Source organism: Phycodurus eques, chromosome 23, assembly GCF_024500275.1.
Source record: "Phycodurus eques isolate BA_2022a chromosome 23, UOR_Pequ_1.1, whole genome shotgun sequence".
NCBI lineage: Eukaryota > Metazoa > Chordata > Actinopteri > Syngnathiformes > Syngnathidae > Phycodurus > Phycodurus eques.
In genome coordinates, this window is record NC_084547.1 from 1303387 (window position 1) to 1322823 (window position 19437).

The window sequence follows — 19437 nt, forward strand, 5'->3', positions numbered from 1 at the left end:
GGTCTATGTATGGCCTGTGAACAAAAAAGTCTAAACTTTAAACTATGATGTAGAAAATGTAAAGCTTCTCCAGCCACAGGCACAACAAACAGTTTGGTGATCTGGCGATAGAAGTGGGACAAAGTAATGTTACATATAAAATATAGAAGAAAAAAAAAAAAGCTTTTTTTTTTTTTAACTAAAAAGGAAAACGTTTCTCCGTCTCAGACTTACTTCAAATATTATTTGGCGACAAAAGTGCGACAAAATGTTGTTCCATATAAAATATTACAGAAAAGGTTCTATATTCCTCAGGGAGCTTTTTACCGAACAGGAAAAATCGCCCCCCACTTAAAGACATTTAATATAGCATGGTTATTTGGTGATAGAAGCAGGACGAAATAGTGTTCCATGTGGAATATTATTTTTTAAAAGTCTCAATTTTCCTCAGAAGGCCTTGGAACAAATAATAAGCACGAGTTATTGATTTAATAATAAATGTACACTGTATTATTGAGGTTGTAGTTCAGTGGTGTGTAACCGCACTGAACTTAGATGCACGTCAAATATTTTTGGGTGAGAGAAGTGGGACAAAATATCGATATATATATTTTTTTAGCATCTGGTGGTATTACAAGTTAAATATTTAGGGGACCATGCAAAACAGGAAGCTCCCGTTTTGCTGAGCACAACAGGTAATAATAATAATAGTAATAATAATAATATTAACTCCAAGAGCAGGTGCTACACCGTAAAACCCAAAGCCCGGGGAAGTGAATGATTAGTTGCACCCCCTGAGCCCCCCAGCCCAAGATGTGCCGCTAGTCTGTATTATAAACCAAACTCTGGCTTTTATCCCCTGCAGGGGTTTATTAAGTGGACCGGTTGCCATAGAGACGTGTTGGCAGGCTATTGCCGGGATAAGGCGTAATGGGTCTCCCGACGCAGTTCGCTCTGCTCCTGTGGAAGAACTTCACTCTCCGGAAGAGACAAAAGGTACACCCGCACCACCGAACCGACCCGACCCGACCCGCCCCGCTTTGTTTGATTTTTGCAAATTCAATTTAGGAGGATATCGCCGTTGCATTTTGTGTGTGAAGTGGGATCTGCCCCGATGGATCTAAGTCGCCTTTAACGCCCCGCCCCCTCCTCTCAATCTCACCTTAATGCCGACCAATTTAAGGTGTCACCTTCAATTTTGGGACATCTCGTTCATGTGCACATGATCTTACACAGCCCGCATTGTAGTACTAACAAAGTCCGCTTTTGGTCTAATGAACAGGGAAGAGGAACCGTTAAGAGTTTGCTTTGAAGGGCATAGTCTCTTTGTGGCCCTCTGCAACCCAGAATAAAATACCAACAAAAGCTCTCGACCTCTGATTTGTTCAAATTTAATCTCGATTATTCTTCTCATTGAGGGGGAGAAAAAAAAAAAAAAAAGGCAATTTGATTCGTTTGATCCACTGTCATTCATTGTGTTGGCACGTTTTTGAGAGGTGAGTCGCATCACTATCGACAAAAGGTTCACTCACTCGCTGCAATATTTTGGTTATTTGCAGACAGAAGTGGAACAAAGTATTATTTGATCAAGAGACTGTGCTGAAATTATTGTACATTACTCTTGAGGGCTTTTTACCAAAAGAGACAAAAAGGTTTGGCGTGAGCGCACTTTTGATGTACTCTCCACATGCTGCCGCCGTATTCTACCATTTTATTCCACGACAGCATAATAAATTCCCGATATATTTTTTTGCATATTAAATTATCGATTGAACATTTATTTTGGGTTGGTATTGGGTTGATGTTAGTGTGCAACTATATTCGAGCAATATAAGGTATAATGCCAACTTGAATGAAGCGGGGTTTAGGAATTCATGATGGTTTGGTTATTTGGCAACAGAAGCGGGACAAAATACTGTTCAATGTAAGATAATATACAAAGTGTTGCATATTACTCAGAGGGATTTTTTTTCACTCAACAGACAAAAGGTTCCCCCATTCAGAGGCACTTCAAATATCTATAATTAATCATAAAATATTTCTCCAGCAAGTGGGACGAAATATTCTACATAAAATATAATATCTCTTACATCCTATGAGGGCTCTTTTATTGAATAGGAAAATGGAGACAGAGACACTTCAAATATTTTGGTAATCTGGCGACAGAAGCGGAACAAAATATTGTTCCGCGTACAATAAAATATTCCATATTACCCAGAGGGATTTTTTTCACCGAGCAGGAAAAAGGTACACCCCTGAGGCACCTAAAATATTTTACGTATTTGGAAGAAGTGGGACAAAACATTATTCCATCTTAAGAAGCGGGAAAACAAATATTCTATATAAAATATCACAGATAATGTTCTATACTGCTTTCCTTTGCGGGCTTTTTTATGAAACAGGAAAAAACGGTTCCCTCACTCAGAGGAACTTTAAATGTTTTAGTTATTTGGCAACAGAAGGGGGACAAAACATTATTCCATCTAAAAATATTCCTCTGAGAGCGTTCAAATAAGACATGACGCACCACGTGCACTATGCACTGGTCTAGTCACATGATCACCCAGCGTTATATTAAGAATTTTATTGCCACTCTATTATCAGCACAATTGGATAAGAGGTCACGCACTGCCGGGCGATAACATCGTGTATTCTGGAGCAAATTGTCGGGGTCATTTGTTGAAGCACGTTGTGACAAAGAATGTGGCGTCCCCTTCGGGTGTTCTGTGTTTTCCTTTGTAACCTTGGCAGTAGAGTGGGAGTCGCAGCCGCCCACTTGTTTCGTAAGGGGCGCCAGCGCAGCGGCGCACCCGTTGCCGCTGTAGAACAAAAGGCGTCTTCACGGGGAGATAGCGTTCACTCATTTCCTTACTTTGTCAGAGTAACTTCAGGCCAAATTCAATTGCATTTTTACAACTTTGCATCTGTGGAGAGCGGGATGCAGCCGAAAGAAATATGCCGTTATTTTTTTTCCTTCGGGAAAGGGAAGGCGGACAGTGGGAGTTTTGTGTACGGAATGTAGGGTATTTGCGCGACGTCAAAATGAAAAACGACGACAAGCGCAAACCAGTGGGAGTTGGCAAGGACAACAGTGCTTGCGGAGGTCCTGTAGAGGTTAATGACCAATTATATGAATGCCTCGCCAAGCATTTTAACATTTTATAACAGGCACGGCACTGATTTTATGGTCCGCTCTTTCACATAATTTCAAAGGAGGAGATTATCTCTTCACAAAGACGCGGGTGTCCAGTGGCAAATTCCCAAAGACAATGAGGAAGTCCATATAATTCCCCCAGTCATTTCTTTTGCAATTTCCAATATCTCGTGGGAAGTCTCACCTGTAAATCAGTGAACAAGAAAGGCGCCCAGTCGGGAGTAGCAGACCTCCGCCAAGGTGGAAAGAATGCGATCTCTATGTCACAACCTTTTAAACGCAGTAGAGAAAAAAATATTTGTTCAGAATAAAGATACAAAGCCACTCCGTTTAGTCTCAGGGGGTTTAGAGGTTGAGGTTGGGGTTAGGGTAAAGCTGTCATGTAAAGATGACCATCTTAATTGTTTGTTTTATGATTAGGAGTCGACAGTGGGGTTGGAGTTGGGGTCGGGATAGGGTTTTGGTTGGGGTCAGAGTATGGGTTTGAGGTACGGGTAGGCTTGGGTCTTGAGGTGGGGGGTAGGGATTGGGGAGGGTTAGTCAGCAGAATAGTGGTTGAGGATACGTTGACGGTTGGGCTGGTGTTAGGGTTAAAGGGTAAGGGATTGGGTTTGGGTTACGGTCAGGATTTCTCATCCTATTCTGAATCCATGTAAAGGCGAGCATCTGGGTCTTTTGTGCAGGTGCGCTTGGTTGTGGAAATCGTTTGGCCTCTGTTCCTCTTCTTCATCCTGGTGTGGGTGCGCTTCACCAACGAGCCGACCAACAAAGGCCAATGTAAGTCGAAGATCATCTTGTGTTCTGGATCCACATCGTCTACTAGTTCTGAAAGAGTGGGCGCTCTGCTTCTGTAGGCCACTATCCGAATAAAGCCATGCCATCGGCCGGGATGTTGCCTTGGATTCAAGGTCTAGTATGCGAGATCAACAATCCCTGTCTGAGTCATCCGACGCCAGGGGAGACGCCGGGACAAGTCAACAACTTTAATAACTCCATGTAAGGTGTCCTTTTGAAGACAAGACATTAAGAGTATCATGCATGAATGTTAAATTGACGACCTCGTCCACTCAGAATTTCCAGGGTGCTGATTGAGCTGCAAAACCTCCTGGTAAACAGATCCATCTTCAGCAAGGCGCAACGACTGGCCGATGACGTCACCCAATGGGCCTCGGTCTTGTCACCAGCTGACGCTGGCAACGGTAGGAGCTTTTGAATGTCAAGTGCTCTATGAGCGAAATAATCAGGCATCAATAGAGTCATGGAAAAGTGCGACAATTTCACCTCTTATGTCTTTGTCAAGTATTCACCACCAAGGAAAAGTATCACTGTTGTTCAGATGACACCTCTGAGGATTTGTTGTTCTCATTTATCCCTCAAAAACAACGGGGCGTGATTATTTACGACGCCATTTTGCATGCAGACTGACAGATCATTTGTCTTGATAAGTTGCTGCGTTGCATTAGGCCCATTTGGCGCGACACTATTCAGATCCCCCCCCCTCCACCCTACCCCGTGCTATCTAATTTGTAAATAGGCAAAGAGGGGAGGCGTGCCACCGCCGTACGACAAACAACCGGCGGGGTACATTTGCATTTCGGGGGTCACCAGCTTGTAATATACAAGATTAAATCCATCAAAGATTCGAGCAGGAGCATAATTAATGGGATGCATCGTCTGAGGTGAGACGACAAAAAGGTCGTTAGCAAGAACGACGGATGGGGAACCATGAAAAGGTTTTGGATGACGAAGTTACTTGATTGAAGAATTGCTTTTAAACTACAGTAATGCTCCAAATAGTCACGCTTCACTGTTTAAACAATTCCCCGATTTGTGTTTTTTTTTATCTGTGGAACCTCTACCCAGTTATTCCCTGAAACACCCAAAGATGCCACAAGATGTTGCCAAATCTCTGTACAAATAGGAATTGGTGTCAAAGAAGTATCATGCCATGATACCTCTCAACTGAGAGACAAGCTTTGTCTGTCGGGAGGAGCTAAACTTAGCCTGCGTTGCCAGTGGAAGTTAGGGAGAGTCTTCACCACATATACATGTATGCGCCCACCTTCATGTGCAGTATATTTTTTTCAAAATCAAATCAACTGTCAGCCATTTATTTTTAAGGGTAATGTTGGAAGATGAGTTTGAAACCATGGTACACTGTTTTGGGATCAGCGTTGGTGGTATATGGTTTATCCACTCCCTAAAAACGCAATTTCTAGGGAGTGGATGAGCAATTGTGGTTATTCGCTATTTGCGACAGGGCTCGGTCTGTGTTAACCCGGTAATGGTCGTTCTTTCTGTTCAAGGACAAGCAATTCAACTGACGACTATTTTGAAAGAAGGCGAAACCTTCTCGACACACTTGAGAGAGAATCTGTCAGTGCCGCTACTGGTGGTTGAGAGCCTCATGGCCGCTAAGCTTTCTGTCAACCCGGTGAGTATGACTGTAAAAACAGCAAAACAGTACAGTGGCACCTGCTAAAACACATACAAAGTCATAAAGTTGGAAGTTGAGCGAAATGTCCTGGAAAGGGAATGCACTGACTCACAGGTGCCCTAACTCAAAAGTGTTTTTGAAGTTACGAGGTGTCGAGGTGTCGCTTCGTTCGTTAAAACGGCCACATAACCTTGCCTTGAAGTCCGCTAGCTTAATGCTAACACGCAATGCCAAATGCCATAAACAGGTCAACGAAACTAGGATCGATGTTGATGTTATGACCCTTTAAGCATCAGATATTTGAACACAAATGATTCAGCAACACGTGTTGACTCACCATGTAGAAATACACAAAGGCATATATTACGTATCCACTGTGAAAAACACAATATTACTGCAACTTACTCAGTGTTTTCTACATGTAGGTCCGTATGTCTGTGTTATTCACTGCTATAGATGTCAGGTATCCATTTTAACTGAAAGGGCTGGCAGCGAATGAGTTATATTGCCCCCTGGTGGTCAAGGCACACACACCAGAAGGAACCAATTTCAATTGGGAAAGAGAATTTGACATCCACGTGTTCTGAGTAACAAGTGTGGTCATGGAACAAATTCAGTTTGTAAGTCAAAGCCCCACTGCATTTGGAGACAATGCAGTTGGTAACTTAAAATGGCAGCCACAGTAACAGAAACGGTCGTGCAAATGAAATGATTAAGAGCTCCCAAATTTACGTTAAATTGTCTCGTTTTCTCGCCTCAAGACAACAGGCGTCCCGACACCCGGTCACCTGTGGAGCGTCTTGTGCAAGGGCGAAGACTTGAACCAGTACATCCAGTTCGCCAGCCCGTTAGACAGGGAGGCTTTCCAGAACGCAAGCTGCTCCCTGGGCCCTCAGCAGCTCAGTGACACCCAGCGAGTGCTCCTGCAAAACCTGGACCTGAGCAAAGTCTTGGCTCAGGTCAGCCTTCTTTTGAGTTGATACAAAGTTTTCATGAAAAGACTTTCTTAGAAATTTGTTAGCTAAAACAGCTTCTTTCTATGGATGCTTGATATGAAGTAAGGTCATATTTTTTTACTTAGGGTTAGGTCATGGGATGGGATGTGGTTCGGGATTATGGTTAGAAATAGGGTTAGCGTAGCATTGAGTTTAGGGGTACGGTGATGGGTAAATTGGGAATCGGGGTAGGTTATGGTTGGTGGTTAGTGTTCAGACAGGGGATAGGATAAGGTTTGGGGTTAGGGTTCAAGGAAGGGTTAGGGACCTTTTTTGGCAAAGAGAGCCACAAATGAAATAAGCCTGCGTGAGAGCCTCATAATATTTTTTAACAGTAAATACAACTAAAAGTGTGATATTTTTAAGGAAGACCGACAATTTTATCATATAATAAATCTCTGAATTGATTATTTTAATAACGTTGTTATACTGAACAGCTGGCATTGGCTCCAGCCACCCGCATTGCGGTAGAAAATGTATGGATGGATTAAAATGCAGGAGAATCTTTTGTATTTTGAACATTATTTTTAACGTTGTGATTTCTGTAATGTTTCACTTTAAAATGTCAGCAGAATTATTCATTATTGTTCGTGTTAAGTAAGAATCATCAGGTAAGATTTATGTGCGAGCCAGATGCAGTCTTCAATGCAGCCACATGTGGCTCGCGAGCCTTCGGTTCCGGACCCCTGAGTTCGGGGTTAGTGTTCCTGCTTGGGTTAGCGTATGGTTAAGGTAGGGTTGGGCTTGGGTCAGGTAGGACAGAGTTATACGTTATGGTTACGATTCGGGAGAGGGTCAGGGTTGGGGTTAAGGTTAAAATAGGATTGGGGTTAGGGTAAGTGTAAAAATTAATTAACCACAGTTAATATTCGTATAAGGGCAAAGCACTAAAACAGCCTTAGTGCTGTATAGATGCATTTCTTGAAGTATATTATATTTTTGAACTTCTTTTTTTCTTCCTATAGCAGGAGCTTCATTTTCATACGCACCTCTGCGGCTCCCCATGATGTTATTAAAATACATGCCATCGCCAGAAATATTTATTAGAACCGATGTTCTCTTCAATTCTTTTTAAATCCCAGAGTTCCCGCTGGGATTATGCAACACCGCACTTTTTCGTTTGAGTTTATCTTGGAGGGAAAATGTATGGCCCAGCAAATCCAATAAATAAGTGATAAGGCATGGAAGTTTAGAGAAGAGATTATTTGAACAATTTCAGCCCACAGCCAGGACAAGAAACGTCTCGGACAAAATAGGCCGCAGGAAAAAAAAAAAAACAAAAGCTCCTGGGTGCCGTCAGCAAATGGATGGAATAGAACATCAAGCTATCGCACTTAAAGGCCCACATGCGGAATGAGGGCGATAACAACAACAGCGTGAATGAAAGGACAACGAGTGCAAGTCAGAGTTTATCACTGAGCTGGTGAATGGCAGAGGCCGTCATGTTATCAAATTGTTTTGTGTGTTTTTTTTTTTTTTTTTTTTGTAAGCGCACTTCCTTCCTCGGAGGGTTTAATAATTGCATGGTGGCCTTAACAGCTGGATGTTTCCCACAGCGACTTGTTATGATGTGTACTAATGAGTGTGTGTATTTCGAAGGATTTGTACCTTTGTGGTACTTTACTTGTAAGGACGTTTATTGTAAGGTTTTTGACTTGTTTGAGTGTGTACTTCTGCTGCTGTTTGCTTGTAGGAATGCAGACTTACCAGTATTTTTATCATATAATATATCCTATAATATTACCAGCTGCCTACAGCTTTGGATTTGGATGCCGTCGGCGTGACGACGCTGCTCACGACGACCACGGCAGACGCCCTCCCCGTTCTCCAGGAGGTTAGTATTCCAGTCACGTAAAACACCTTTTATTTATACGATCAAATGATGTTTTTCTGTCTTTTTTAATCCAGGTGCGCCGTTTGCAGAACTCTGTGATCCTCGCAGGGTCGCTGGATTTCCAGAGGGACATGATTGGCAGCGTCAATATGCTTCTGTGTGGAAAGCAGCTTGACTCCAATTCCACCAACATGACCCTCGGCTCCCTGTCGCTCACACGAGTGGTTAGCAACCAGTCAATCTCCAGCGAGCGCAACACTTCCAGTAGGTCTCCTCGCAACAGCCTGATAATATATCCACATTTGTGTAAGAGCTATGTTGGCCAAGATGGGCGGAATGCATTATTCCAGTATTCAATCAACATCAAGGACTATGAAACACCAGCGCTCACTCAAACATGGCTGTTGTGTTGTCGCGAAGCTTTTATCATGCGTACTTTGGAGGTTTTTTTTACTAGTAAGGACATTTTTGTGATGTTGTGTTCTGGAGGGGTTCACTTGTTAGAAGGGCTGCCACTATCGAATCTTCTTGGAATCGATTCTCCTATTGATTATTGATCGAATAATCATCATATCCTCATTTATAAGGAATGGACTTCGAGCCTTAAACTGCAGATGTTGGTGTTGATACATTTGGTGTACAAAAGTTGAGACGGCAAAATGCTAAACAGTTAGCAATCACCATTAGCGTGCTAGCGATTACCATTTGAGGTTAAAAAAAACCCAAAAAACCTAACTACCATTCAGCTCACTCGTACTTGTCATGACATATGTACATTACACTTCTAACTGTGTCACGCTCCTTTGTCATTTTCATTGACTGTTTTCATTCAGTTTATCGTAGGCCCAACACTGCGTCCGTCTGCAAAACATGTCCATGTGATACATGGGTTCCGGTGCTGAAATATGTTTCGGGCTGAACGTATTTTTTTTTCCCCGGTAGAGCTTTGAGACAGACATTTTCTGTCAACCTATTTTTGAAGTCGAGTTATTACATTTTCTTTTTTTTTTCCCAGCCCTATTTGAATTAGCTTGCTTTACATGTAATGATGTGCGTTCGTGTGTGTGAGGCTGTCTACTTGTAAGGATGTATACTTTTGAGGTTGTTTTACCTGTAGGAATGTTTTCTTTGAAGGACCGAGGCTTGTGAGGTTGTTTACTGAAAAGGATGTGTACTTGTAAGGTATAAGGCTGTGTATGCACACATTTTGTGAGTTTGTTTTACCTGTAGAGATGTTTTCCTTTCAAGGATCCATCCTCAAGCTGTTTACCTAAAAGGATGCATCTTGTGTCTTCTTGACACGCTCGACACGTCCAATGTTTCCGAGCTCATCTAGGTTGTTTTGCAGTGGGGCGTTTAGCAGCACTGTGACTGCATGTGATTGGATACATCAAATGAGCTATTAGATTTGGCTGCAGGAGTAAGAAGAAAACAAGCTTCTGCGTTATTTCGTCAGCAGAAGGGAAAGCAAACAGAATGACGGCTGTTTGTTAAGCATTAGCCGTGCCGCAAAAACAACCTCGGGCTCCACGGCCAAGGCCTGAGGGGCAAAGCATTGGCGTAGCATCGGCGTAGCATTGTTGCAGATTTCAAAGGCGCTTTTTGTCTCCTATTCTTTCCGACGTCCACTCCCAAATGTTAAATGTGCCGCAGGCTTTCTGGTTGGTCAATTTAATTCCATAAGATCCTCGAGAATTAGATCTTCCGTGTTGGACGTTTCATTAAAGCTTCTCGCAAGGAGGAAGCGGCGCACAATTACATTTTAATAAGACGCCTCTGTTCCCTGGGAAATAAAAAGTTGCACGGCAAAGAGCAAAGGCGTGCTGGTGCCAGCACAAATGAGCACAAACACGTTGTCATCCAGACGAAATCAGCACTCCGTGTCTGTTAGCACACAAATGGCTGTTTTGGCATTTTCTTAGACTTAAATGGATCCGGGAATGTGTCGCGCCCATGTGCATAAATGGCCAATTACAACTGCTTTGGAAGTGTAAAAGCGCTCACAAAGGCATTGTACAACACAGACATTAAAGTCCTACTATCGTATTTTTGCTACCTTAATGTTTGGCATCTTTTTAAAGCAGATATAATTGGAAGAAACAGCTCTGCAATAGCGCCTCATAAAAATAGATCATGTATTGCAATCGCCAGCTAATGATTAGAAGCGCATCTTGGTTAGCCACCTTTGCACAAAGTGACATCTGTTGCCGCCTTTGATGGGAACAGCTGGCCATGGGCCGGGTAGAGGGCGGCCATTAGCTTTCCTCTTGCCGACCTCCCAGCAGCACCTGGGAGAGGCGGCGGGCTGGCATGGGGGCTCACGTTTAATTGCGCTGAAAATGGCTGCTAACATCTCCCCTGAGGGGCGATGGCGGAAAAAAAACTGCTCACTAAGAACAAAAAAAAGAGAATGTTGGACCTTAGAGGCTGTTGACCTGTAAGGATGTGTACTTGTGAGGTTGTGTACTCGTGAGGATATTTACTTGTGAGGACATATATAGTAAGAATGTGTACTTGTGATGTTGTTGACTTGTAAGGATGTGCAATGGTGAGGTTGTTTAGGTTGTTAGGATACGCGCAGCCCTACAAGAACATGATAAGGATGTGCAATGGTGAGGTTGTTTAGGTTGTTAGGATATGCGCAGCCCTACAAGAACATGATCATTACGCTCCGGAGACCAGTGCAGTGCAGTGCAAAGCAGTAGCAGGTCCTCACTTAACCCGCTTGCGGCTCTCTCAACCTGCCGGTATTCACATAGGCAGCCTAGTTAAATTAGTAATGATGCTGCTACTGCTGTGCACTATTCTCTCTCTGTATGAAAAGCTGTTTTTTTCCCATTTGTGGACTCAGGTGAAAAGAAATCCCATGGACGGCATTTAGTGGTGAACTAGGTGGTAATACAATACATATTCTTAGAGCAGTGCAATGTATACTCCTGAAATCATTTTTGTGTAACCATAGGTTTAGATCATGCAAACTCTATGTTCATATTTATTTTTTTTTCCTTCTCACCATGGCTTCTGTAGGTTCTTTTTGTCAAACCCTCATTGAGACTCTGGAGGGAACCCCTAGTCTCCGCTACCTCTGGAGCACCTTCAAGTTTGTTTTCCGAGGAAAAATCCTCTTCACACCCAATTCCCCAGCTGCACGCCTCATCGTGAAAGAGGTAATAAACATATTGACACAGGTGCAGGCTCACCACGGCCAATAGTTGCGAGCCCGCCCGCCTCGTTCCGATCGATGCATTCAATGCAGCTTGCTTTTGATTGGTTTCTCTTTTTGTTGTTCTCATTCAGGCTAATAGCACCTTCAGTGCCTTGGCGACGTTAAAAGAAATTGCCGACACGTGGGACGAACTGGGGCCACGTGTTTGGGAATTCTTTCAGAACAGCCCGCAGGTCAACACAATACGGGTAAAATAGCTTTATTGTGCCATAGAGATTGTGCTAATCAACCATGAAGTTCCACCAAGAAATTTTTCAGATCGACCTTTTCGATTGTTTGACGCATGGTATCTATGGGGGTATCATATTGTTTGACGCAAGGTAATATTTTCCACATGACTTTGGAGCAGTGGAAACGTTTTGCGTATACTGACCGATGACTGAGTTGTGTTCTACCTAGAAAATGTTAGGGGTGAGTTTTCCCACAGCACCACCGCCGTCCTCCAACGAGGTCTCGTACCCAAACCAGGACTTTGCAGGTCCACTGATGGCTCAAAAAGACTGACTTATGATGCATCCACACGACAGGGAAGAGCATGCAGTTTTTTGCGTCTCCTGTTCAGTATGGGAACTGAGGGAGCGAAGTAATTATGGATAAGTACGGGATAATTTTCATCCTGGCAGAAGGGATTATCTATAGAAGTAGAGGACATGGACACTTTGCCTCCACCTCTATCCCTTTCCTCCCTCCCCTTCTCGCTCTTGCAGCATTTCCTTGACACTGACATTACTCTAGTGTCACTCCAAATGAGCTTATAGGCAGCTGGAGGGAAGCAGACATCGGGAGCTCCACATAGCCGCGGTATTCATTACCCTAGCCCTAACCTTTACACAAATGGGCCTGCATTCCTCCTTTGTCTTCATTTTCTCCACCAGCACCGCCGCTCTGCTCTTTTCTCCGCCGCCGCCGCCCCGCGCTGCCGGGCCGCCGGCTCGGAGAGCGTTCCGTCATCGCCAGCTGAGGTCGTTCAAGGTCGCAGACGTGTTTTAGTTTTGATGGACCAATTACCGCGGCCGGCGAGTCCATCTGCGGTCCGGAGCTGAAAAGAAAGGCCGTAAACAGAGGCACTAAAAGGCAACAGCGTGAACACGGGTCAGGAACCTGTTTCCCCATCAAATGAAAATGATATCCAAATCAGACGCTACCCTACTTACAAATATTCGAGTTATAAACATTGGGATCCCTAGTTGAACGGACTGAAGGGAAGCATCTATCGGGGTCACGTCGCATGCATGACTCAGTCAGTTGTTTGTAGGTTTGACGAGTAGTATTGTCTGAAACATGGTATCGTTTGACGCACGGTCTTTTCGACACATAGTACATAGTATTTGACACATGGTACACGTTATATTTTTGACGCATACTATTGTTTGATGTGTTATTGTTTGACAAATGGTGCATGTCCTTACCAACCATTCCAGATACAAAGAACCTTGTGGAATGTAACTCGTTTGTAAGTAAGGTCGCATCTGCAAACGTACATTCTGTTGTCAGACTTTGCTGGCTAGTCCGGGTTTTGCCGCCGCCCTGGACCAGCGTCTTAACGGCACCGGCTGGACCGCCGCCCTGCTCGCCAACTTCCTGTACAGCGGCCCCCCAGAGGACCGACCTGCCGAGGTACCGCCCCATGACTGGCGGGACTTTTACAACGCCACCACTCAGATCCTTCAGCTTCTGTCCGACGTCCTTGGCGTATGTATCCATTGTGGTGTCTTTCTGTAGCTTTATGTCCCATCCAATGTTGCCGAAGCATTTGCGGTTTATTCAGCGCACGAAAAAGATCTTTTCACTCATTTCTGTGTCATGAGAGGCCTCGCTGTTTGCCAAGTTTTAATGTCGTCAAAGACAGCGTGAGCACACACTCGCAGTTGACGTATTGATCTGTGCCACAGTTTGCGCCAGGGGCCCATTTTCTCGACACAGTGTGATCAAACACGTGTGGATAGACAATTCTTGCACGCAATCCGAAGTCAGGTTTGTCGGCAGGCGAGACAATTGCTGCTTCGCGTGGGTTAATGTACAATTACTTCCAAAAAGTTAAGGATTTGAGGTTAAACTCAAACTTATTTTGAAACTAACTCTAACTGTAAACGTTTGAGTAGTGCAGATGTGGCGTAATTCCAATTCGGTCCCCTTGCATAGCTTTCCGCGCCAAATGTGTCACGTTTTGTGCCAGTGTTTGGACCTGAACAAGTTTGAGGCCACCCCCAGCGAAAACCAGCTGGTGGGCAAAGCACTGGAGCTCCTCAAGAACGACACCTACTGGGCCGGCGTCGTCTTCGTCAACCTGCCGCCAGACGCCAACCGACCCCCTCCTCACGTTCACTACAAGATCCGCATGGACATCGAAGAGGTGGAGCGCACCAACAAAAGGAAGGAACGGTACGTAAAAGAGCCGATGAAATGCTGAACTATGGATAAAAAGTAATGGACCACACTAAATTCAGCCCCCTTATCAACAGCGTTCACATAGGATTGTATAATACATGGGCATGGTGTTTTTTTGACACATGGTATATATAGTAGTGTTTGGAACATGGTATTTTTGACACTTGGTACCATAGTACATTGACCCTTGGTATTGTTGTTAGACAATGGTACTCATACAATAGCTTGGCACATGGTATTTCTGACACATGGTACACTGTGTTTTTTTTACTCTTGGTATTGTTGTTTGACGTGGTACTCATACAATTTTGATACATGGTACGCATACAATTGTTTGACACATGGCATTTCTGACACCCAATGCACATACAATTGTTTGACACATGGCGCTCATTGTGTTGTTTGACCCTTGGTATTGTTGCTTGACACGTGGTACATGGAATTGTTTGCCACGCGTTACTGTTTGACACGTGATCAATTCCCCAATAGTAGCGTCTCTGTCTGTGGCATGCGTAAGGGTCTCCAGCGTTTTCCCCCACTACTTTTGAAAAGGGCTGGACTTTTTGAGAAAGCCATCACGTTATCGCCCTATAAATCGAAGTGTGTTTTTTTGGGGGGCGGTGTCTCGCTAGCGCTCTCCGGCAGCGTTTCTGACAGCCTCGCTTCACGTTTGCTTGGCCTTTGCCAGCGCAGATGACGATGTGTCTGCTTTTAATAAGGTCATGGTCTCCGGGGGCCCGAGACAACTCTTTTAACGACCTGCGCTATATTCGGGGAGGCTTCGCCTACCTGCAGGACATGATCGACCACGGCATCATACGAACGCACACGTCCGGGACCCAGCCCCTCGGTGTTTTCGCTCAGCAAATGCCGTACCCTTGCTACGTGGATGACACGTGAGTACAAACGTCATTTTTTTTTGTGTTTGTTTAATTGCCCCAATTTGTACAAACACATTTTTATAAGAGGAAGCAACATTTAAAACAAAACGACGATTAGGGAGCCAAACTACAAGAAGCGACGCACAGCAAATTAGGCGCGTACATATAAAATTGTGAACACAACATGATGGAGACAGAGGTACAATTGTCTTTAATTCATTTTCTTCATCTGCACCTCTATTTACGTGCTTCAGTAAGTGCTGTGGTTTTGTTTAGCAACAAAAGTCCAGTGAGCTCGGCAGTGAGCCCTTGATTGTCCACATAGCACACACAGTATTGTTTGTCCCACGGTATTTTTGACACGTTACATATAGTATTGTTTGACACATGGTATCATTTATCCCATGGTATTTTTGACACGTGGTAAACAAACTACAGAATTATTTAATCCATCGTATTTTTTTGACACATGGTACACGTAGGGTTGTTTAACACGTTATTTTTTTTACACACAGTACATACAGTATTGTTGACACATATTGTATTGTTTGTCCCATGGTATTTTTGACACATGGTACATATCGTATTGTTTGACACATGGTATTTTTTACACATACTACTAACTTATATGAACTACAGTATCGTTTGACACGTAGTATTGTTTGTCCTGTGGTATTTTTTGACACATGGTGCAATCGATGCATGGTATTTTTGACACAAGGTACTTTAACACATAGTACGTATATATTATTGTTTGACACGGTATCGTTTGCACGACTATATTTTTTGACGCGCGGTACACATAGTATCATGTGTCACATTGTAGTTTTGACACATGATATGCAGTGTTGTTGGGCATTTGGTGTTTTTGACACATGGAACACATGGCATGGTTTGACCTGCTGCTGTTTTGGTTAGCAACAGAGTTCCAATGCGCTCTGCCACATGTCCACATGATACACAGGTTACTTGTTGAAAAGGCATCTTCACACTTTAATTGAACTGTGCGGCTGTTTACATTTCTGTTTTAGTGAGCAGGCGCGTTCGAATGAGCATCGCGGTTTCTCGTCACTTTCTTTCCTGACATTTGAAAATCCTGACACACAGGCTGCCAGGCGTCCCTTGACGAAAACTTCCGGAACTACTCACGTTTGTCCAACTGAATAGCCGCCATCCACGCGAGTCTTCAATTTAACAAAACAAACCAAAAAATAAAATTGAAAAAAAAATGCATTTAATCAGGCTTGCAAGAGACCAGGAATGCAGTCAGCCCAAACTATCGATCTTAGACAAACCACAGGAAATTCCTTAATAGCTGATGGATGCTGAATTATTTATGCAGGTCCCTATCATGCCAAGATGGTAGGTGTACATAACACAGCGTGCTCTTATCCTGTTTCAACATGTAAGCGCCATATCACTGGGAGAAATCTTACGACTCCCATCCTCACAGCATCAGGATCTCCGTTAATAAAGCAAAAAGCCCGGAGATAATTACTGGGGAGATTTAACAACACCGTATCCCCGCCTCTCTGCAGAACACAAAATATTGAGCTCTGCTGGGAATGCCATTTTCAGAGATTAGGGATCTAATTTCAGAGTATTATGTGCTTTACATTGCAGAGAGTTTTCAATAAAGCAATCTTTAGGGGATGTTTGGGTAGAGAGGACGAAAATGATGACTTTGTTTGGCTGTTTAATAATAATGCCCCTCTTTTGTGGGATATACAGTATTTTGGAATTTATGATGACTCATTTATAATTATACATTTAACTAGAAAAGGTCACACAAAAAAAAATAAACGCATGCGTGAAAAGACAAAGGAAGTATGCCGTCTTGGTTTGAAACGGCCATTTACTAATTCGCTGGTCCAGGTTTACCCATAAACACTCATTGGCAGGAGCCCACCCTGTCTTTGCTCTCTGCTCACCATGCATACCACCAGCCGCGCTTTCCGTTCCCTTTGTCAAGGTCTTCGTTCCCAAAGTCTGCAGTACTTTTGGTCGATCTTCCTTTCAGTTTTATGCCCCAACCGACAGGAATACTCTGCAACAAATATTAAAACTCACCTCACCTCATTAATCCCTGTATCAATGTTTAAAAGTTAGTCAGAGATACTGCACCTGTTTTTAGAACCATTTGTTGACCATGTGCTATGACGTAATATAATGTATTGTTAGCACACTGTGCAGTTTGTTGTTGACAGTATTTACTGTATTTCGATTTGCTTTCATTTTCCTTTTTCCTTGCTGTCTGCTGCACGTTTGTCATTGCAATTGAGAGTCCGTTGCCTTACCTGGATATCTAAAGGTTAAATAATTCAACAATACGTTTTGTTTCCAGTTATCCAACAAAAGCGAGCTGTGCTTGAAATTTAATCCGATTGCTACCAAAAGTGGACCTCGTACATTAAACAGATGGACAACACTAAATTGCGAAACGTGAGTTTTCGTCTTTGAGTGTGGGTGGAACGTGGTGGTTGAAGTTTGATGACTAAATAAACTAAGTAAATACATTTGTTGAGTCTTAAAATTGTTCCCCCAAAACCAGTTTAACTCGGCAACATGAATTTTGGTCGGCATGTCTGCCGTTTTGATTTAAAGCATTTGTTTCAGGGTCATTTCGTCCATCTCGAAGGGAACTTTTTGTCAATACTTGTCCAAGATAGTTTTATCCATTGCTCCCCAACTTGGACCGCGTTTACCCCACAGATTGGCAAAATTGATGATGAACCTAATCGCACATATTCACTTCAGCGGAATTGTGATTTGCATTGCATTTGGATTGCGGGTTTTTACATTCATAACGTTCGCAAATCGGACAGTCGCCGGCCCCCTCGCTCGCCGCCTTCCAGCTTCCCGAGAGGAACGATTAATAATTACAGAAGATAAATGGAAGCCATAAAGCACTGCAATACCCTCAGTCCCACCACCATTTACTCCCTCGCCCGTGCCGCCATGCGGGCAAGCCGATAAATTATTAACCCTTGAAAATTGCCATTTCATTCATGTATAATTGAAAGAGGAATCAGACAAAGGAAGATGCGCTGAAACAGAAAGAATGGAAATGACCGTAGTGGTAATTATTTTAACCGCACGGTCTCCAGTCAAACGGATAGGAAGACCTATAGGCTGTCATCGAACTGTTTAAACTGTTTGAATTGTTTTAGATGGGATAATTTCCACCCGAAAATGCAACTCATGGCGACATGGGCTGGCGTATCCGTGGAATAAGAGCAACACAAATAGTCCAGTATCAGTGATAAACACACTGTCCATTTCCAGGTGTGCTTCAAAAGCGAACTAGAATTTGATATTGGTCTTGATTGCTGCTAAATTTGCACCAAAACAAAATGCAAGTCAGATTGCGAGGAATTTGAGTTTTCATTATTGCCTGTCAGCTAAGCATGGCTTTAAAGTTTTCTATATGATGCGAAACGTTAATAACTCGGCTCCACAAGGTCAGAGCATTTTTGTATTTATTTATTTTTTAATTTAACTATGCAAAATATTGCAGGCATGTCTTCCAAGAGTAGAATCACAAAAAAGGCTCAAGGACCCATGCTTCACAAGACACAGGAAGTCTGGCATTTTGGTTTGACGAGATTTTATTCCTAAAGTGTATATTTAATGTTAACATATGACATAACATAACACTGCAGATACATCTAGAAAAATGATTAAAATTTACATTAAATAAATAATTATGCAGTACTTCAACTCATGCACAGTATTCATGGTTTTTGTGCTCTTTCTTCCCGCGTGATGGTGCCAAAGCCCTGTCTAATAGGAAAGTAGTAAGTGTTGACAAGGTAAAAGTATTTTATGTGGTATATCTCGGCTGTATGAAGATCTTTGTATGTTGGGGAGGAGTTTAGCAAAAGTTATGGCGTGTCTTCCTCGCAAATGCATGTTTTTGCCGGTGCATTTTTTTCTGAATCAATTGCGCAGTAAAGTTTGAAATGAGAATTCACACTTTTAAGATCATAGTTTGTGGTCTGTTTACGGTTTAAACTAGAGGTGACCCCCCCCCCCCCCCCCCCCCCAATGGTGCCATTTTGCACTGGAGATAACCAAAGTGCATTAGCTCCCGCTGTCTTCCCATTCAGCCGGCCCTGCGATGATGCCACAGGATAAATGTTGACCCCCACGGGGCCTGATAGCACATAAACACATCCTTTATCTGTGACCCCCGCGCCACCTCACGCTCGCGAATCACAGGCATCTCTTGTTCGGATCCAGAGGCTGTGATCTCCATCAATAGGCCTTTAACATTCTCACTTCTGAGTAAGGCTCTCCACTACATGCCGGGGTCGCTGTATTAGATTGTTTTATTTATTTTTTTTCATTTGGTGATTAAATCCGGGCGGGGGGGGGAATACTGCTTATCGGCGTGTAAGATGTGCATTCATGTTTACATTTTGAATTTATTTGCCGAGCCAGATCTAAATTAATTGAATTTATTAGGTCATCCGGTGTTTGCTTTTTAATCGAAACCCGTTGAGAAATTGCGCTACATTTAGTTTTCAATTTACACAGCAAC

General features: G+C 43.2%; 1 protein-coding gene across 1 annotated transcript in view; it reads left to right on the top strand.

Moving 5' to 3' along the window:
• The first annotated feature begins 513 nt into the window (after positions 1-513).
• The window catches only part of LOC133397726 (phospholipid-transporting ATPase ABCA1-like), a 67437-nt gene continuing 48513 nt past the window's right edge, over positions 514-19437 (top strand). Inside the window, exons 1-13 of the mRNA XM_061668966.1 lie at positions 514-975; positions 3817-3910; positions 3988-4129; positions 4205-4332; positions 5440-5567; positions 6332-6529; positions 8313-8399; positions 8474-8663; positions 11427-11566; positions 11697-11813; positions 13120-13317; positions 13802-14007; positions 14733-14909. Of these exons, the coding sequence (XP_061524950.1) occupies positions 910-975; positions 3817-3910; positions 3988-4129; positions 4205-4332; positions 5440-5567; positions 6332-6529; positions 8313-8399; positions 8474-8663; positions 11427-11566; positions 11697-11813; positions 13120-13317; positions 13802-14007; positions 14733-14909 (1871 nt within the window). The 5' untranslated portion in view covers positions 514-909. The remainder of the gene's footprint in view (positions 976-3816; positions 3911-3987; positions 4130-4204; positions 4333-5439; positions 5568-6331; positions 6530-8312; positions 8400-8473; positions 8664-11426; positions 11567-11696; positions 11814-13119; positions 13318-13801; positions 14008-14732; positions 14910-19437) is intronic.